Source organism: Trichomycterus rosablanca, chromosome 3 (genome assembly GCF_030014385.1).
Source record: "Trichomycterus rosablanca isolate fTriRos1 chromosome 3, fTriRos1.hap1, whole genome shotgun sequence".
Classification (NCBI taxonomy): Eukaryota; Metazoa; Chordata; class Actinopteri; order Siluriformes; family Trichomycteridae; genus Trichomycterus; species Trichomycterus rosablanca.
The window spans coordinates 41695905-41718424 of record NC_085990.1 but is presented as its reverse complement, the minus strand read 5'-3'; the positions used below and the strand labels follow the sequence as shown (position 1 = coordinate 41718424).

General features: G+C 41.2%; 1 protein-coding gene across 3 annotated transcripts in view; it reads right to left on the bottom strand.

Moving 5' to 3' along the window:
• The window catches only part of osbpl10b (oxysterol binding protein-like 10b), a 103863-nt gene that overhangs the window by 58426 nt on the left and 22917 nt on the right, over window positions 1-22520 (bottom strand). For all 3 annotated transcript variants that reach the window (XM_062991332.1, XM_062991333.1, XM_062991334.1), the window contains exon 4: window positions 18278-18508. In XM_062991332.1, coding sequence (XP_062847402.1) covers window positions 18278-18508 — 231 coding nt within the window. The remainder of the gene's footprint in view (window positions 1-18277; window positions 18509-22520) is intronic.

Below are 22520 nucleotides of genomic sequence, written 5' to 3'. Positions count from 1 at the left end.
CAAAATATACATACAGAAGTCTAGACTATTAACTTGGTGGTGTAGAAAGTTACCTTGTGGCATGACCTCCTAATCATTATGTCAGCGATTATTACTGACTATAGTACAAAGGTCTTCAGCCAAGGTTAAAAGAAAGCTCAACTGTCATCTGATGCTAATACAAAATATGACCAGGAACCATCACTTAACAAGTCTGCAATGAACTAGAAGGTGCACCCCCCCAAATCAGTCTTCAGCTTGAGACCCTTAAAGTTAGCAGGTCTCAACCCTGCCATCCCACATGGGGTCACCTGAGATGGGGTAGTATAACATTTTTACAGTCAATGTGGAGAACCATCCAACCTAAGTAATATTTTAAAATACTAACTGGAGTTTTAAGCAGGCTCCATAAACAGTACTGATGACTCTTTTTTAACCTTAAAATGAGGCAAACACTTAGCCAACACGGTAAAATATGAAGTGATTTACAGCACTGCACTGAAATAAAAAATCCATGGGCCAATAGATGCTCTAATTTAATTTCATTGTAAACCTTACTTCACTGTGGATAGTGAACCAATATTTTAGAAGCTTCTAATACATGGATATTACAGATTTTTTAAATTATATCTTAACATCCATACAAATTAGCTCTCTGCATAAGGTGACAGGTTGAATTTTCTTCCCAATGCTGGCAAAGAGTCCAGTGTTTTATGTACTTCGTCATTCAGTCAATCTTGGCCTTCTTTATATGGGCACAAATAAGTCACCTGCTATGGTCAATCACTAGCAAGGAATTTAGTGGCTATGTGACAAGTTTAAATAACATTATAGAACATTAAGTGTTACATTCATTAAAACACTAAAATCAGCCGCTCAGGTGGCGCAGCGGTAAAGCACACGCTGTTCACCAGAGCTGAGATCTCGAATATATCGTATCGAATCTCGGCTCTGCCGGCTGAGGCTGAGCGGCCACATGAACAACGATTGGCCTGTTGTTCAGATAGGGGTGAAACTAAGCCGGATGGGGACTCTCTCTCAGACTAGTGCGATTACGACCTCTGCTGGCTGGGTGGTGGCACCTGCACGGAGATGGGAAAGGAGTGCGGTAGAGGGTGTGGCTCTCCGTACACAGCGCTGTACTGCACTGCACTCGTCAAGTGTAGGTGATAAGATTTAGGTGTCGGAGGGGGCGTGGAGTAGTCTCGTCCTCCCCAATCAGGAGCAGGGACCAGCATTAGTGAGAGGATGATTGACAGGCAGAAACTGGATGCGCTGAAGTGGGAGAAAAAGAGGAAAAAAATAAATACAAATAAAACATGTGTGTATGTGTGTGTGTGTGTGTGTGTGTGTGTGTAGAAGCACTGATGAATCCAACACAGCATGTTGTTTCCTTTTGCTATTGAAAGCATATGTATTTTCCCTAAACTTAAAGGTCAATAATTATTACTCTACATTTAAATAATAAATAATAAATATTGGTTTATTGCATAAAAACTAGGGCTCTACTATATTCAAGGAAAATGTGCTTAATCTTACAGACCTTGCTTTTCAAAAATCACAGATTTCACTCATTTTTAAAGAAAAGTGCCACATTTCACGGCAGTCACTAATTAACAGTCATGAATTGACAGATAGAATAAATGGAAGCTACAATACACAGAACAGCATACGTATCTAATGGTTGAATGTAAACCTAGAACATCCAGCGACGGTGCAAGGTTCCATCTCAAATACAAAAATTCTCGTCCGTATATTCACACCACCACCACCACCACCACCACCACCACCTTCCATTCACAGAACTGGGAGTTTTCCAAACTCAGTTATCTGATTACTGTTTTTAGCTGCTTTAGACTTCAACATCTTGGACATTTTAACTAAGCAATTGCTAACTGAATTCCCGTAGGACCGCTTCATAGTGCAAATTAACCAGTAAACGTGAGGCACTTGAATGCTACATGAATGAAAAACATCAAATCACTAAACACAAACCTTACATTTTGAATTTCATAGCAAATTGCACATTACACAGGAAAATGTCTCAAGGGTTTCACAGTCACTCACTCACTTTCTTAACCACTTATCCAATTATGGTCGCGCAAGGGGGGGGGTGCAAATGTCGCACAGGAAGGACCCAGACCGCCCCGCCTGGGGATTGAACCCAGGACCTTCTTGCTGTGAGGCAAGTCTCACAGTCTGTGATGCAATTTTCATGGCTGTGAAAATTGCCTTAGGGCCTAATAATAACACAATTCAACACAACATTCAGCTACAATGCAAATCATTGCTGTGCACTGCTGGATGAAGTGGTCGCAGTATAAGTGAGGTGAAACCTACCAAACTGTAGTTATAATAATATTTCACTTGCCATTATTTCTCACAACTGGACATTGTTGTCATTGTAGAATAATTCTGAAGAGACTAAACACATAGAATCCAAATCTCCCAATCCAAATCCTCATCTTCTCACAGTAATACAGGCTCAGATCAGCGCTGCTCAGTTACATATGAGTCACTGTCTCGAACACTGAGGAAATAAATCACTCTGCATCATACACTGCACAATGGAAAGCCAAACAGAGGAGTGGGTGGTGTGATTTCGGCAGGAGCTACATGATGCACTTGTCATCTATTTTAGAGTCTGTCACACTGGTTGCGACTCGCTGGTTGCGACTCGCCATTGAAGTGTGAGTAAAATCCACACTTACCTGCAAGAACGGAAATAGAACCCAAGTGCAAATGTTTAATCAAGGTAGATCAATACTGTGGCTAAAAGTCACTAACAAAAAAAGAAAATCATTGGAAATAAGAGGCCAAGTAAATAGAAACAAAGTAACAAATAAAAGACGCGAAAACATACAAAGCCCATAACGGAGAAGTGGATAGAACAGGAAAAGTGCAGAAGTAGGGACTGGATGAGGACCCTTGAAAATAGAACAGACAGGGAACTCTTAGAACCTGCAGGGTTGGCTATGCATGAGCGGAACTCCTATCCTACAATCTGGCACCTTCCACACATGAAGTGGTGCTTCCGCTCTAGAAAAAATATGTCATACTGCTACTGGGTTGGTCCACTGTACCAGTGTGGTTCCATCGCAGGGTCCAAAATGCTGCAAGATTAAAAGAAAACCTCAACGGTCTGACTCTGAGCAATCCAGCATTACGGCAATGAAGAAACACAAGTGTGCAAACAAAGAAGCTAGTAAAAATAAAAGGGATAAACCATGATATATAGAAGAACCTCCACCTGGAGCGAATCAACGCTCATCACACCCAGGTGATTGTCAGTCAAGAGGGATTGACAGATCACACACACACTGTGCCCCATCTGCCAGCCAAGGGGACCGATCACACACTACTGCACCTCTGTACCACATCTGCCAGCCAAAACAGGCAGTGTAAAGGGACATGACTTCTAACATGGATCAGCTGCTGAACAACATTAAGCAGCCACTACATTACAGATGATGTCCGTATCTAGCATGTGCTGTAGATATGGCGACTCTCTAATACAAACTAGTTAGACAGTGAAGAAATAAGTCACGACTGTGGGCTGCTCAAAAAAGAGGGAGCTCATATTTCAACACACATCTCCCTTTTATCTTTCATTATCACTTTCCCTTATGTACACAAATACTCTCTGCTTTTCACCATCACCTTATCATGCTTATCATGCATCTGTTTCTGTTACTGCAGTATAGTTGCAGTGAAAAATGTACTTTAACAATATCAGGGTTTAATTTAGTGGCAAAGGAAGATTTTCTGAACACCCACTATTACAGCTAAGGGCCTTTACATGGTCAGGTGTAACCGTGACAAACTGTTTTAAGCAATATTTGAATCTCTTTTTTATTTTTGCAGTGATCATTTGTTTACTGTATACATGGTGAGTTAAATAAGTGTTTAAAATGGTCTTAGCATAGGTTAAATGCTAATAGGAATTTGTGGTCACTGAGGGCTGGTGCTCACCAATGTTACACTTGTAATAATTTAATCACACATCTTTTAAAAGCATTAAAAGGTGGATGCAGCTTCTAATATATTACCTAATAGCTGGCTTAATTTGTTGTTGATTTATCAAAGTCTTTAAAATGAATGTTTCAGAAAAAGGCTTACCATTTAATTCTGTTTTCTTTAAAGTGTTTCAATGCCCCTTAAAGTTGCAGTTATAGCCTAGCGGTTAAGGTACTAGACTAGTAATCAAAAAGGTCGCTGGTTCAAGCCTCACCACTGCCAGGATGCGACTGTTGGGTTCTTGAGCAAGGCCCTGAACCCTCAATTGCTGAGACAGTATACTGTAACATTACTGTAACGCACTGTAACGAATAAAAGCATCTGCTAAATGCTGAAAATGTTAATGTAATTTTATGCTGCTGTTTTCATTTCCTCTTTTAGCTGTTATGTCTGTGCAGACACCTGGCCAGTTGATAGCACCATTGACATTCAACCCGGATCTCAGTGGTGGGGCTAGCATAATAGTCCATTTAAACTATCTTAACATTCATTTACATTATAACTTATAAAAATACACTGTTCAGCCATAACATTAAAACCACCTCCTTGTTTCTACACTCACTGTCTATTTTATCAGCTCCACTTACCATATAGAAGCACTTTGTAGTTACTTTGTAATTACTGACTGTAGTCCATCTGTTTCTCTACATACTGTTTTAGTTTACTTCACCCTGTTCTTCAATGGTTAGGACTCCCACAGGACCACCACAGAGCAGGTATTATTAAGGTGGTGGATCATTCTCAGCACTGCAGTGACAATGACATGGTGGTGGTGTGTTAGTGTGTGTTGTGCTGGTATGAGTGGATCAGACACAGAAGCGCTGCTGGAGTTTTTAAATGCCGTGTCCACTTACTGTCCACTCTATTAGACACTCCTACCTAGTTGGGCCACCTTGTAGATGTAAAGTCAGAGACGATCGCTCATCTATTGCTGCTGTTTGAGTTGGTCATCTTCTAGACCTTCATCAGTGGTCACTGAACGCTTCCCACAGGGCACTGTTGGCTGGTTATTTTTGGTTGGTGAACTATTCTCATACCAGCACAACACACACTAACACACCACCACAATGTCAGTGCTGAGAATGATCCACCACCCAAATAATACCTGCTCTGTAGTGGTCCTAGGTGAGTCCTGACCATTGAAGAACAGTATAAAAGGGGGCTAACAAAGCATGCAGAGAAACAGATGGACTATAGTCAGTAATTGTAGAACTACTGTACAAAGTGCTTCTATATGGTAAGTGGAGCTGATAAAATGGACAATGTGTGTAGAAACAAGGAGGTGGTTTTATTGATATGGAATAAAACAAGCCTTGCCACTTTCACATATAATCAAACAATTTCCAATACAGGCTTTTTAATATAATTAAACAATATTAAAAATATCTCATCTCATTTTGCCTGAAGGCATAATTTGTGAGCAAATGCTTCTGTTTAAATGTTGTTTCATATCTGTATATTAAGAGCGTATGTTAGTGAGAACATAAACTGAGTTCTTATGTTTCCTTCATAAGTACTGTTTTAAACAGACCCGACCATCAATCTATGTAATTACAATTAGCCATCTAAAATGAGTTAACCATTTAAAAAGTCAATTTTTAGTTATTTTCCCTGAATAATTTAGACAGGTAGACAACTCATATTTTCTTTAAACAGAGCAGAGGCAATATTTTGCTGTGCCTGGTGTGACACAATTTTCATAACTTGTCCCACATTAAAAATTAATCTACTTCATATTTCTCCCTGCCTCTCAGATTTCTTTTTCCTGGAGCTCTCAGCAAAAGTGACGACCGTACCAATGGAATGCATAATCTGTTTCTAGTGTAGCTCATGCTGATTCTATGTGAATACACCCTCCCCTCTCTCCTGATGGATTCGGAAATGTGCGCCAGCCGTACTGAAAAGGTCTGCTTCCATTTTTTCTGCCTTTACCAGGTTTATGGGCACATAAAAGGGAAAAATGTAGATGGAGAAGGAGAACAACGACCTTTTGCTGCTCCTCCATTTTCCTTGATCTTAGTTCACTATTTCATCTGTTTTTTTCCCTTTCTGCTTTGTTCTTTGAAAGGCTGAGTGTATAGTAGTGGCTGTACGAAACCACCTCCTGATTCAAGATCAGAGTCAGAACCAGCAAACTACACATCATTTACAGTACAAACAGAGGTCAGACCATTTTCTCCCTAAAACCTAAAACCATTTTCTCCCGGCCTCCACTGCATTAGAACCAATTACAAACTATGGCTAAAAGTGGATGTCTGGACATAACTTTAATATACTGTACACATTATTTAAATGTTCATTTATATACACATTTTACACAGTACTAGTGACACTGATGCTTTATAACATTATAACACAAACATTCATAATCAATAAATAAAACATATATTAAGTAGGTGACCGTTAGGGTCGATTCCGATTCACAAGGTCCCGATTCGATTCGATTTCCGATTCGATTCAATTACATTTTGATTCAACACAATTAGGCATATTTGAGTTACATTAACAGGTTTTGTTTAACTATGTAAAGATGTTCAGAGAACGAATGTGATAATTGTACAAAGAACACTCATTATTAAAAATATTTGTGTTTACATAAATAATTAATCCAAAACAGAAAACAGTAACATTAATTCTTATTATTATTATTTTATATGTCTGACACACTACAACAGTGTACATGTAATGTAAACATACACCTGGCTGTTGCACAGCTTATGCCAAGTTCACACTACACGACTTTCTGATTTGCCGGGTCGCTGTACAGTTCACACTACACGACTCATAGGCGATGGGGAGTTTTACACTACACTATCTATAACCAACTGGAATCGCAGGCGAGCTTCTCTGGTCTCCCAAACTACGTTTTGTCATGAAAACAAACGTGAGAAGTGATGAAAGGTTTAATGATACCACGTCTAAAATACACATCAACAAGTAGCGAGAGATCAAAGTTTGTGCGCTGATGTGCAGCGTAAAATCAAGGAGAAAAAATAAATGAATCTGAGTGGATTTGGCAACACGAGCAGCAGGGATTGTTCTATAGTGAGTTGGAGGTTTATAAATATTTAGTCTTGTAGAGAACGATCAGGTCAGAAATACTGTAAAACTTGTGTGTGTGCTGATGTATTCTGATAGAAACTATATTACGCCCCTGCCACACCTGTTTACAACCTCTCCCCTGTGTTTCCCCTCGCTGTTTCACACATTGATTGAGAGCAGAGTTTTGATCGCCGAGCGAACATCGAGTTCCTCCCGAACCGGTAAATCTAGCGCCAACCCGTCGCCGAGCAAAAATCAGTGCAAGAATCGTGTAGTGTGGACTAGGCATTACTTGAGCTTCTGCCATGCTGAACTGATGTGCAGGTCAGATCTCGTTGCGCGAAAAAACAGTGGCTGGTCACACGAGATTAAAGGGGATAACATTTCCGTGTACACCGTGAAAAGGGGTTCATGTTCAAGATCGATCTCGCGTTTATATGAATCGATATCGGATCATTCAAATAAAGATCGATTTTATAAACCCACCCCTAGTGACCATATTTTGGTTTTAAAAAAGAAACACTTGTGGTAAGATGGCAGCATGGGGCAAACAGACACCTGCACTGGGTGAAAGGTTTTGTTCTGTTGGGGGGAGGGGGGCGCAAAGTAATTTCTTGTGATCGGTGGCATCATGGCAAGCCATGGCAATAGGGGTTTAAATATTTGACAAATGCATCAATAATGCAACTACTGTATGTTATTGCATTTTAATGAAAAAAAAACAGCTACTCTTTAACAGACATATGCCCTTATGGTCAGATAATCTTGTTACTTTCCATTCAGCGTTTAGCCCTAAACAATAACAACAACTAATAAAATAGTTCATAAGTAGAGCTATTTCGCCAGAATGTGGCGCTGTCACTGCTTTGACAATAACCGCTATTCATACTTTGAATATAAAAATGTATAATGTGACATTTCAGTGCTCCAATACAGTTACATATTGCAAAAACAAACATCGCTTAAACCTGTGAGCTTTTTTTTTTTCTATTTTATTTATGCATTTTCTCCCAATTTAGCATAGCCAATTTGTCTTCTGCTGCTGGGGGATCCCCGATTGCAGTCAAGGTGGGTATATAGCTGCTCACGCCTCATCCAACCCACGCGCAGCCCTTAGCGGAACCCTTTTCCACCTATGCATTCTGCACAAGCACCTCTCTATCTGCCAGTCAGGGTCCTTACACAGCGTTTAAAGACCCCACCCACATAGTCCGGTCATCCCGCCCTAGCAGAAACGTGTCTGCTGCAGGCACTGCCAATTATGCTCGCTAGATGGCGCCCAGCCGACCGGTGGCAACGCCGAGTTTCAAACCGAGAAGTTCAGAATCTCTGCACTGGTGCACTAGCGGAATATCCTGCTGCGCCACCTGGGGGCCAAACCTGTGAGCTTTAAACAGCTAAACATCTTGTAGAGTATTTACATTAAACAGGAATAATGATTTATGTTTGTGTAAAACACTACCTACATCATAATTGAAATCATTTAAATACAAAGCTTAGTTTCAACATGACAACACAGACCTTTTCCAGTTTTCTGTCACACATTGCACAAAACCTTAACTGTAACCTCATACATTTATATATCTTCATTAATCTTCCAGCTTTGCTCTATAAAAGATTAATGTTATGCTAAGTGCTGTCCATGCTAAGGAGATGGACTGGGCCCGTTCAGTAATGTTCAGAAATGTTTAAGTGCAAGCTGCTTTTAATTACATTTCTATCAGAGAGGTATTTAATATATCTTCCGAACACTGACTTTGTAAGACTTATTTAAAAATGAAGAATAAAGATGAATGATTTTTACCTCGTCTCTAAGTATTTTATAATGAATATGTTCTGCCATTAGATTGAAGTTTCTTACATGTTTTAATGCACAAGTGTCCTGCGAGCACAGCACTAAGCTGAAATGTACTTATGAGTATTGGTCTTTTTACAAATGCAACAATTAATTATTTAAACAAGCAATTTAATCCGACTTTATTTTTTAATGCATTTTCTCCCCATTTTCCTCCCGAATTAGCGCACTCAATTTTGTCTTCTGCTGCTGAGGGATACCCGATTGCATCCGAGGAGAGCACGTCGCTGTACACGCCTCTTCCGACACGTGCGCAGCCCTCCTCATCTCCAATTCCACATTATAGTTCCTCTGCCGCTTGCACCACCCCTACGCTGGCCAAGAAGAACAGCAGACTAGCACCTGTACCCACCTCTCTTTACTCACAGAGAACCATAAGCCGTACAATGCCCCGCTGTGAATTCTCTACCAATCATAAAGGTTTGCAGCAGCAATGAGGAGAAACCTTGTTCAACCCTCCTGGCCTCAGACATGGCCAAATGTGCCTGTTGAGTGCCCAGCCAGGCTGGTAGGACCTCTGAGATTTAAACTCAACAATATGAGATTTGAACTGTGCAATGTTCTTTCTGCATCTCAAACAATCAAACATCTCGAATTCGTGAGTCAGAATCTCAGCTCTGCCACTGGCAGGCCGAGCACCCAAATGAACAATGATTGGCTCGTTCATAGAGAGGGTGCCAGAGGGAATTCCTCATAACTGATGCAAATACGACCACTGCTGGCTGATTCATGGTGCTTGCACAGAGACAGGGGATAATGGAAATCAGCGCATGGCTCTTTGTGCCTGAGTATGAGCCCCATATGAACTGCAGGTGAAAAGATGCAGTCAGCTACTGCACACGTGTTGGAGGGTGTGTGTATTTGTCACGACTCTCCTCAGTCAGAGTGGAGGTCAACATCAGTAGAGAGGAAGCGTAATGCAATTGGGTAATTGGATACGACTAGATTGTGGGAAAAATTGGGAAGCAATGCAAAAAAAAATAATCTTATGCATTGGTAGCAAACAAATTTGGAACTCTTAAGATCATAGTGTGGTACATTGGGACACAGCCTTCAAAATGTGTGAACTTGCTTACACATTTAAAAGAGAGTTTGTTCTCTCATTAGGCAGACTTTACTCCCACCTACTTCCATGCCTGCATTGCTTAAATTTTTCTCTAGATATGTATACTCTGTAATGATCGTGTTTGGCCTCACAAGACATTGCAGTGCATTAGTTTTTTTTTTTGTACCCCTTTTTCTCCCACTTTAGCACATCCAATTTCTACCTGTCAATCATCCTCTTACTAATGCTGGTCCCTGCTCCTAATTGGGGAGGACGAGGCTGCTCCACGCCCCCTCCGACACGTGCACAGCAATCGAACATCTTATCACCTACACTTGACGAGTGCAGTGCGGTACAGCGCTGTGTACGGAGAGCCACACCCTCTACCGCACTCCTTTCCCATCTCCGTGCAGGCGCCACCAACCAGCCAGCAAAGGTCGTAATCGCACTAGTCTGAGAGAGAGTCCCCATCCGGCTTAGTCCCGCCCCTTATCAGGAACAACAGGCCAATCATCGTTCATGTAGCCACTCAGCCTCAGCCGGCAAGGCAGAGCCAAGATTCGATACGATGTATTTGAGATCTCAGCTCTGGTGAACAGCGTGTGCTTTACCGCGGTGCCACCTGAGCGGCCGTGCATTAGATTTTGTACAATGTCATCCTCTTTGACAACAAAAGATTGAATAAAAATGTAGCAACATGGTTTGTAATCAGTTGAAATGCCACAGCAGGAGACTAGAACAAGCTGCCAGAGTGAGGCCAACTGCCAACAAATTCCCAATGTATGAAAATAATTTGGTCCTACAAACTTCAGAAAGCTCAAGAGGTGTCTTATACATCTGTGTTAATATGGTGAACTGATTGTGATGGTTCTTTTAATAATGCCAAACAATAGATGTTTAGATTTAGAATGAATGGAATGGTAATAGGATTCTATGTTATGGTGCACATTACGATTGCATTTGGTGCAGCTAAACCACACTGATCAGCAAAGCGTACAAAGTCGAACCTCCAGTCACCATCTATTTTACATACAGAAACTAAGAACTAAGATGAAAGCAGCTGCAGATTTCACTCATTGAGGAGGCTCTGAAAGCTTTTATTGGTCTCTTTTAGAAAAGCTGTGGTGTCAATGTGAACTTATTGAGCTTTTAATAATTAATTACACAATAATACACTTTTTTTTACATGGCTGCATAATTCTAAACAAAACATTGATTCGACATTCATTCACTGTCTGTTTTACCACCACTTTATTCTATTCAGGGTCGCAGTGGGTCCAATTCACTGGGCGAGAGATAGGAAACACCCTGGACAGGTCACCAGGCCATCACAGAGCACACACACACACTCAAGGCAATTTTAATAGCACCAGTTGACCCGTCTGCATGTCTTTGGACTGTGGGAGGAAATCAGAGCTTACAGAGGAAACCCATGCAGATATGTGGGAGAACATGCACTTCACACAGAAAGGACCTGTATGCTCCACCTGGGAATCAAACCCAGGACTTTCTTCTGACAGTGCTACCCACCAAGCCACTGTACTACACAATGCTGATTGTAAACTCTTTATATTTCATGCTCATGTGTTCAAATCACAGCAAAGCCACCAACCCGGCCAAACATTCACCCAAACACAGTTGGAGGTGTGAGATGAAAGGAAGGTCGGCTGCTGAGATTTGCGAGATCTCCAGAACTGATGTAAGTGAGGAGTGTTTAGCGTAAAGTCACATGGAGAATAGTGTGGCTCTCTCAGTGTGGGAGCCCAACATTGGCAAGTGATAAGAAGTGCTGGTGACTGGGTGCATGTTGAAGGGGGAATGTGTGATGGTCTAGAGCACTACTTGGCTGGAACAGGGGTAGTGCATGTGGCAGTAGAGTAACATTCAGGAATTGGACATGACTGGATTGGGAGATGAAGGAGAACATTAAATTCCAAAACATTTCACATTAATATGTTAGTCCTTCTTTGCTGCTGTAACCACTTTCAGCTTTCTGGAAACACTTCTCACCATATTTAGGGGTTGTTGTATTTATGTGGTTATTTAAGGTTAGCTAATGTATAGTTTTCATTTAAAGAATGAATTTGGGTTCAATATACTTATAACTATTTCACTTTGCTCTACATTAGACTGTCCATGCATGTGTATTGTTCAATTTACTTATTTAAGGTAGTCTTCACCATATAAATATCTACATTTTGGTTATTATAGCACACCAGCACCGAGATTCTGAACTTGGCATTGCCACCGGTCGGCTGGGTGCCATCTAGCGGGCATAATTGGCAGTGCCTGCAGCAGACACGTTTCTGCTAGGGCGGCGTGACCGGACTATGTGGATGGGGTCTTCAAATGCTGTTTAAGGACCCTGATTAGCAGATAAAAAGGCGCCTGTGCAGAGTGCATAGGTGATAAAGGGTTTCACTAAGGGCTGCGTGCGGGTCGGAGGAGGCGTGAACAGCAATATACCCACCTCGACTGCAATCAGGGATTGCTAAATTAAGAAAAAATGGGAGAACATGGATAAATAAATAAAAAATAATGAACATTAATTACAAGTAAAAGATGCACTGTTGTGGTTTCTGTGGTCTGTCAGTTTTTTCAACTTGTTTATTTAAAAATCACTCAACAGTATAAAGCAGAAAAAGAGTAGTTATTAATGATTTTATCCAATGATCATTCATTATTAATTGATACATTTATCATTAACTGAGTTAGCACTTGATTTAAGGCAGGAAAACACACTGGACAGGAAGCTATCACACATTCATTCATTCACACACCCACATTACAATAATTTACAACTGCTAATCTACTTTTTAGGTTAAGGCAGATGAAACCTAATCCAAATGCAAACACAAAAAGGCTCAATTCCACACAGAAAGGACTGGAGCTGTAACACTGGAGTGTGAAACACCACTATGCTGCTCCAAAATCACTTACTAGTTTTATTTATTGCTATTTAATCGTTAACACATTAGGACAGTTTAGCGCAGAACAAATGGCACCAAGTCAGTAAATGTTCTGGCTCATTAATATTTACTGTCAATGAATGAAAAGCAGTTATATTTATATTTTCACAAGATCTAACCTAATGCAATTACATCTCCAGATATAATTACATAACATGCTGCATTATTTAACAGCAAAGCTGCCGCTTTATTTGATCATTCAAAGTCTAGATATTTAAAAGTTCCTAAAATAATGTTTGATTATTAGATACAAACTAACCATATTACTCAGATATTTAGCATTTTGTTTGAAAATTTAATTTTGAACATTTAATTGAAAATCACAAACAAGTCAAAATACAGTCATACAAAAACAATATTTTTTAATTACGATTGCAAATAATTTTAATAGACAACCAACAATTATAAGCAGCCTGCAATCCCTGGGCATAATACAGTAACACATCCTTAGCCCAACCACACATAGCCAATCATGTCTTTATGTAGACACCAGACTGGCCAATAGCACCACTGGGGTTTCAAACCCTGAATCACAGTGGTAGTAGGTGTAAATTATCCCTATGCCACCCAAGCGCAATTACAAGGTTTAATTGTTAATATGGTTTATATGTTGTTACTTTAATATGTTATTTGGGTGGCTCAGTGGGTAGCACTGTCGCCTCACAGCAAGAAGGTCCTGGGTTTGATCCCCAAATGGGGCGGCCCGGGTCCTTTCTGTGTGGAGTTTGCATGTTCTCCCTGTGTCTGTGTGGGTTTCCTCCTGGAGCTCCGGTTTACTCCCACAGTCCAAAAACATGCAAGGTGAATTGGAAATACAAAATTGTCCATGACTGTGTTTGACATTAAACTTGTGAACTGATGAATCTTGTATAACGAGTAACTTCCGTTCCTGTCATGAATGTAACCAAAGTGTAAAACATGACATTAAAATCCTAATAAACAAACAAACATAATATGTTATTCATTAAAAATACTATTTATGGAACCAAATGTTTATAATTTTGTGAACTGATAAAAATTAGCTTTGTTTTAATAAGCATTTGTGTGTTTTAGTAACAAATATTAGATACAGTAGGCGATTAGGTGGTGTAGCGGTAAAACATGAGCTGACATTTCGTCAGTTTGAAACTCAGCTCAACTCTGTTGTTTATACAGAGTGGAAGCCAGATAGGGACTCTCTGCTGGCTGATTGTTGGCACCTGCACAGAGTTGAGGGATAATGCGTTGATCAGGGTGTGGCTCTCCATATACAAAGCTGACCCGCATATGAACTCGCCTCGTTCAGGTGAAAAGATGCAGTCGACTACTGCACACGTGTCGGAGGAGACATATGTCAGTCTCGCTCTCCTCAATCAGGGCAGAAATCGGCATCAGTAGAGAGGAAGCATAATGCAATTGGGTAATTGGATATGCTAAAAAAAGTAGGAAGAAAAAGGGAAGAAAATGCATAAACAAAAAAAAACAAAAAAATATACAGTATATATATAAATAAATATATTAGTTACAGTAAGTGGATTTGTGCTGCGTTCACGCAACACTTCAACAGAATCGTTACGATATTTGCAAGTGGGTCATAATAAGGGTTACATGAGACATGACTGTTTTAAAAAAAATATACATACACTTTAGTCCATCATGACTAGACACTGCAAATAAACGCAATACAAGTTTTATTAATTAATTAATTAATCTAAATGCACTGTAGACTGAGTTTTAAGCATAAAAGTATAATCACTACGCCCTTCAGTCCTCATAAATGCAACGCTTAACAGTGAAAAAATGTCCGCAAAAACATCAACACAATGTGATGACAGACTTTCTGCTGAACAGCCACTGCTGGATGCTGACGCATCGCTCTCAGGTAGCCAATATTGAGGTGTTCCATAGGGGACGTGGTGAACACAATGTGCATTTAAAACTGGACTAGCAGGAATTTAAAGCAGGAAATGAAACACAGCCACCTGTGTTGTATAATAACACATACAACACAAGTAATTAAACACCTGATCTAAAAAAAGAGCCTGTTCTTTATTTTGTATCTCAGATTTCAAGCCTGAGGTTACTTATCTTCAGGTCACTATATACTAAGTAATGTCTCTGTATTAACAGCTCTGTTTTGATTTTAAAAAGCTATTGATCATTTATGATAGTACACTATATGGCCAAAAGTACAGAAAATGAGATTGTTGGGTGTATCACACTACAACCATGGGCATTTTATTTTCTGCTCCTTCCCTTTTTAAAACTATGTAGTTAATACATCCTTTAAGAAGGCTGTCCAAGATGTTACAACATGTCTGTGAGAATTTGTTAAGCAAGCATTTGTGATCAACATACTGGATAATAAAGAATTCAAAAATTATTTAGATCCGGGGCCGCTCAGGTGGCGCAGCGGCAAAACACACTAGCACACCAGAGCTGGGATTTCGAATACATCTTATCTAATCTCAGCTCTGCCATCTGGCTGGGTGGCCACATGAACAACGATTGGCTGTTGTTCACAGGGTGGGTAACACCCTGTGGGAGGAAACCGGAGCTCCTGGAGGTAAGCCGGACCAGGGTTTCTCATAACTGGTGCAATTACGACCTCTGCTGGCTGATTGATGGCACCTGCGCAGAGTTGGGGAATAATGCTGATCAGGGTGTGGCTCTCCCTGCACAAGGCTGATCTGCATATGAACTCGCCTCTGGCAGGTGAAAAGATGCAGTCAGTACTGATCACGTGTCGGAGGGGGCGTGTGTCAGATGTGAAGCTCCTCAGTCAGCAGTGGAGGGTTGTATCGGTAGAGGTGAAGCATAATGCAATCAGGGTCATTGGATACGACTAGATTAGGGAAGAAAATTGGGGGGGAAATTTGGAGAAAAGGAGGGGAAAAAAGTATTTAGATCCCTTGACTTATTGTGCAATTTAATATGTGGACTTTATGTTTAATAGATAATAAAGCAATTTTAAATCATTAATCTACACTTAATCATCCATAATGTTGAAGTAAACGCATGTTCTTAAAGTGTTTCAAAAATCTACTGAAGTTAAATGGCAATTAGACAATTAAAAAGGAAATTAAATACATTTTTCACAAAACTATTTAGACCCTTTGATGTGGCACTGGAATTGTGATCAGGTGCATCATGTTTGCTCTGGTTATCCTTGAGCTGTGTCTGGAGCACAACTGGAGTCCATCTGTTGCAATCTGAATTGAAAGCACACACCTGGGTCTATAAAGCACCACAATTTACACTGCGGTATCAAGACAGAAACCAAGTCATGAAATCCAGTGAACCTTCTGTGGATCAAACTGTCACAAGGCACAAATAGGGACAACATGGGACAAATAGTTTCTGGTTTGATGACCTGAAAATTGAGCTCTTGGGCAGAACAGCGTGTTTAGAAAGACCTCTGGGGAGAACAAGCCTTTAGTGCACAGAAGTCATGGTGATGTTGTTACAGGGTGATTTTATCTATCTAAGCTATTTTTCTTCTATATTTATTGTTGATAGTTTCACATTTCAAGCTAAAGTGGTCCAACTATTTGCCTTAAATATTTGTTTGGTTTAATTATTAGCATTTTAACGTCATGTTTTACATTTGGTTACTTTTATAACAGGACAGGTATTTACAGGTTACACAAGATTCATCAGTTCAAGTTTAATGTCAAATACTGTCACAGGCAATTTTGTATCTCACATTCACCTTACTTGCATGTCTTTGTACTAGGGTAGGAAACCGTAGCTCCTGGAGGAAACCCACACAGACAAGTGGAGAACATGCAAACTCGACACAGAAACAACCTGGACCGCTTTACCTGAGACTCAACCCCAGGACCTTCTCGCTATGAGGTGACAGTGATACCCACAGAGCCCAAACCCAAACAGAAGTTTGTACCCTTTAACTTTGTGTTCACTGTAAACTCAACTTGTTTAGCTTTTTTTTTATAATTTATTTACTTAAATTCAAATTAACAATGAACAGGGCACCCAGGTGGCGCAGCGGGATATTTCGCTAGCACACCAGTGCCAAGATTCTGATCTCCTCGGTTCGAAACTCGGCATTGCCACCGGACGGCTGGGCACCATCTAGCAGACACGTTTCTACTAGGGCGGCATGACCGGACTATGTGAGTGAGGTCTTCAAACGCTGTGTAAGGACCCTGATTAGCAGATAGAGAAGACCACCTGTGCAGAATGCATGGGTGAATAAGAGTAGATAAAAGATAAAAGAGTCTGCTAAACGCTGCAATGTAAATATAATATGATTCCCCTAGGACACACAGAGCCAGCTACCACCTCTGTTTAAACAACAGCACATGCAGTCAACAGTCAATGATTTGTACAGGTGTATTGATCCTAGGACTCAATGTTGCATTTCTGACTTTCTAGACTTTCCATATTATTTACTCAGTCTAATGGGTGCTATCGAGCTAGTCCTATTTATCTGGGCACATAGAAGTCACCAGCTCTAGTTATAATAATTTATAATTACTCATGAGAAATTAGGAGGCTACATCACAAAGTTTAATAATGTTACAGAACAGTCTACACCACCAAATAATCTTTGAATGTGGGGTTTTTTCTCCAGATGTTCCAGAGCTCTTTCACACCAAACTTGTCAACACACATTTTTTACACTACCAGTAACAAATTTAGACACATCTACTCAGAGCGGGTTTTATAATTTTAGTTTTTTCAGCCTTTAAAATAAAAATTAAAAAATGAAGACACTGAAACACATTGGCATAAAGCTTAGCATATCTATGGGTTGCTATTAGAATATACACAGGGACATTAAAACCACCTCCTTGTTTCTACACTGACTGTCCATTTTATCAGCTCCACCTACCATATAGAATCACTTTGTAGTTCTAATTACTGACTGTAGTCCACCCGTTTCTCTGCATGCTTTGTTAGCCCCCTTTCATGCTGTTATTCAATGGTCAGGACTCTTACAGGACCACCATAGAGCAGGTATTATTTGGGTGGTGAATTTAAATGTTATATGATTCCTCTAAGACACACAAAGTCAGTTACCACCTCTCTTTAAACAACAGCACATGCAGCGTTATTGGCCAAATCGATACAACTAAAGAAGGCTGCTTGCTTAACCCTTGCACACACATGACCTCACAGGCAGTCCTCATTGGCTTGTGTTACTCAGATCAATAGGGGATAGAGGAATGGCATTCATTTCACCCAATAAGCAGGGCCAGTTTGTGTTCAAGACTCCAGGCAATGCATGTCTAAGTTTATCTTAAATTGAACTTATGATCTAAAACTTACGAGGTAAAAGCTTTTCTACTGCATTTTCAGAATGTTTATTAAGCTGAGACCATATAAGCAAAATATGAAAATGTGTCATTGTTTAATAGGCCCTACCTCTTTGACGTGGTGCAGTCGGGCGGGATTGTGACCGCAGGCCCGGTGCCCGCTCGTTGGTGATTTGTGGTGGGTGATAGTGATGATGGAGCTCGGGGTCCCATGGCCATGCGGGAGGTTCTGTCTCTGGGTGGCAGTGGAGGAGGAGGATGGAGCGGGTTGAGGGAGTAGGGAGAAGCTGCGGGTCCGGCTGCCCGTCGACGAGGCGGAGGCCGAGGATAAAGAGCAGCCCTGAAACAGACAGCAGCAGCAGCAGGAATGAAACGGAAGATTGTTGGCCCAGCTCTGTCTGCTCTCAGAGATGCACGAATGCCCTCGACCACCAGCCCTCTGCCCTGATACACACGAGGGCATCTTCTGCCCGTTACAGCAGCCTCACCCGCAAAGAGCAAGAAAGGGAGGGGGGAAAAGCAGAAGGGGGGGATGAGCAGGGGTGGAGAGAGTAGCATGGAGAGGGAGGAAAAGGATGAAGCAGGAATTGGAGGTGAGAGCAAGCAGAGGACTGAAAGAATGTGCTGGAATGTATTGCTCTCCCTGGGGAGCATAGTGAAAAATACAGAACAGCACCTTCATCTCTGAAACTCCTCGGTGTGCACGGAAATCGACAATGTTCAGATATTCATGCGCATGCAGACAATCACGCAGTCTAAATAATGTCATTACTTTCACATCAGTGCATCTCATTTCACAACTCCACATCCTTCAATACAAGCGCACCGCACAATCGATAAATCACTCAGCTTAGCTGGCAGAAACTCATCCACGCTGATTCTGATTAAATAAGCATCCGTTTTCTTGAGCATTTTTGCAGCGTTGTTACACAGAGAACGCACAATTTATTTCTAAAACGGTAAGAATATTTGAAAGACTGCACTATGAAGTCAAAATGAATGTGAATAAAGAGTCACAAGAAGGTAATGCGAGTCAGTGAAGCTGCTATAATCGGGTCTGACAGTGGAAATGCTTCGGTCTAATCAGCAGTCCATTACAGTATCAGGCTTATATTTCAGCTGAGAACAGGAGACACACAGGCCCTCGACCGCCACCCCGCAGCGCTTACATAATCGAACGCCCGCACACCTCAGCAGGGCTCTGTACACACCTTTTAAAGGTGTAGGAAATGATGAACGTGATGACAGATGTAATCACAGAGTGTTTAAAGTGTTAAGGTTAGGACTGTGGGAAGAGTGTTTTAAAACCTGTTTTGATATGTGATTTTGGTCAGTGTCCTGTTGGAACACTCAATTGCATCAAAGCTTCAATGTTGTAGCTAGTTGTAGCCGCTCAGGTGGCGCAGCGGTAAAGTACGCTAGCGCACCAGAGTTGGGTTTCTAGATACATTGTATCGAAACTCAGCTCTACCTTTCCGACTGGGTTGGGCGGCGGTATGAACAACGTTTGGCTGTTGTTCAGGGGCTTAGAGGTAGAGTCGGAGCATAGGTCCTCATAACTGGTACAACTGCGGCCCCTACTGGGCTGAGGAATAACATTGAGGGGGGTGTGACCCTCCGTGCGCAGTGTCTCTCGGTGTATGAACTCAGCTCGTGCAGGTGAAAAATGCAGGCTGTACTGATTGCGTGCCGGAGGGGGCGCAAGTCAGTTGAGTGGCGTCCTCAGTCAGCGGCAAAGGGTCGAATCAGTATAGAGGACACAATCAGGGTAATTGGACACGATTAGAATGGGGATAAAAGTTGGGGGGAAAAAAAGTGGGAAAAATAGATAATTAAAAAAAAAAAAAATGTTGTAGCTAGTATGCTGGTTGGCTAATCGTGGTATGAAGCATAATCATATGTTCAAACAGTTTCTAATTCATGGAAGACATGTTTTTGGTACTCCTTAATAGTCCAAAAATTTGTACAGGTGTATTGATCCTAGAACCCAATGTTGCATTTCTGACTTTCTAGACTTTCCATATTTTTTTACTCAATCTAGTGGGTGCTATCGAGCTAGTCCTATTTATCTGGGCACATAGAAGTCACCAGCTCTAATAATAATAACTTATAATTACTCATGAGAAATTAGGAGGCTACATCACAAAGTTCCAAAAAGTTACAGAACAGTCTACACCACCAAATAATATTAGGATGTTGGTTTTTTCACCAGACGTTCCAGAGCAATTTCACACCAGACTTTGGGCGGCACAGTGGCTAAGTGGGTAGTACTGTCACCTCACAGCAAGAAGGTCCTGGGTTTGATCCCCAGGTGGGGCGGTCCGGGTCCTTTCTGTGAGGAGTTTGCATGTTCTCCCTGTGTCCGTGTGGGTTTCCTCCGGGTGCTCCGGTTTCCTCCCGGTGCTCCGGTTTCCTCCCACAGTCCAAAGACATGCAAGTGAGGTGAATTAGAGACACTAAATTGTCCATGACTGTGTTCGATGTGAACTGATGAACCTTGTGTAATGAGTAACTACTGTTACTGTCATGAATGTAACCAAAGTGTAAAACATGACATTAAAGTCCTAATAAACAAACAAACACACCAGACTTGTCAACACACATTTTTTATACTACCAGTACCAAATTTAGACACACCCAGTCAAGGAAGGTTTTATAATTTTAGTATTTTCTGCCTTTAAAATAAAATTTTTAAAATGAAGACAATGAAAAATATATAGGCATCAAGCTTAGCAAATTTATGGTTTGCTATTATAATATACACCGATAAGGCATAACATTATGACCACCTTCCTAATATTGTGTTGGTCCCCCTTTTGCTGCCAAAACAGCCCTGCACCTGCGACACACTGTGTATTCTGACACCTTTCTATCAGAACCAGCATTAACTTCTTCAGCAATCTGAGCTACAGTAGCTCATCTGTTGGATCGGTCCACACGGGCCAGCCTTCGCTCCCCACGTGCATCAATGAGCCTTGGCCGCCCATGACCCTGTCGCCGGTTCCTTCCTTGGACCACTTTTGATAGATACTGACCACTGCAGACCGGGAACACCCCACAAGAGCTGCAGTTTTGGAGATGCTCTGACCCAGTCTATCCATCACAATTTGGCCCTTGTCAAACTCGCTAAAATCCCTACACGTGCCCATTTTTCCTGCTTCTAACACATCAACCTTGAGGATAAAATGTTTACTTGCTGCCTATTACATCCCACCCACTAACAGGTGCCGTGATAAAGAAATAATCAGTGTTATTCACTTCACCTGGCAGTGGTCATAATGTTATGCATGGTCGGTGTATATGTATATTGAATGTACACCACTCCTAATAAAATTCGGATATTTCAGCCACACCTACTACTTTTAATTCATTATTTTACACAAATTATATGCTCTTAACTTCGTGGCAACAGTTTGGAGAAGGCCCTTTCCTCTTCCAGTGTGATCCTTTTCAGGTGTCCTACAGTTAAGTTAGCATTGACTAGTGCTGCGATCCAACACTAGATTCTCAATTCTACTCTTGGCCGTGCCACCGGTCTGGCCGGGAGCTCAACAGACAATTGGTTGCATCTAAGGGAAAGGCAGCCGAATGGACATGCCTCCTTGTCGCTGCTACAGTGACTCCTGCTGTCTGGTCAGTCAGTGAAATGAATGGCTGAACAACACAAAGGGAGAAGGGTCATCCTTGGTACCTGCTGAGACTGTATAAATACCACATCAGAGGTATGTGCTGACTCATGGTCCTCTTTGGCCAGCAAGAGTATCATGTGGCAGGCAGAGGTTGCCAGAGTGCGCAGGTCAATTTGGAATGAAAAACTGTCAATTTAAGATGAAAAAAATTTCATTAAAAAGCCCCAAGCTACCTTAGAGAACTCATAAAACCCCACTCTGTATCATGCAACCTCCGTGCCACTAGTCTCGCTCATCTCGATCCTCCACCTAGAACCCGAGGAAGACGGTATCAAGGCTTTTCTCTGTACTACTCTGTACTAGCACCTAAGTGGTGGAACTAACTCCCTCTGTCCGTTCGAACATCTAAGTCTCTCACCATCTTTAAAAGACGATTAAAGACCCACCTCTTTACTTAGCACTTTAACTAAGTCCTAATATGTGCTTACTTATTTTCTGTAGTATCATTTAAAAAAAGGCCTTCACCTATTACAGTGGTACCTCGGTATAAGTCCGCTTTAGAATAAGTCCAACTTGGTATACGTCCTGTTTGGACGCGAAAAATTTTGCTTGGTATACGACCTTTGTTTGGAATATGACTCGTGTGCTAGAACTTGATTGGTTTAAAATGAGTGTTGCTAGGCAACATGAGGGCGAACATAACATTCGCAAACTATTACACTA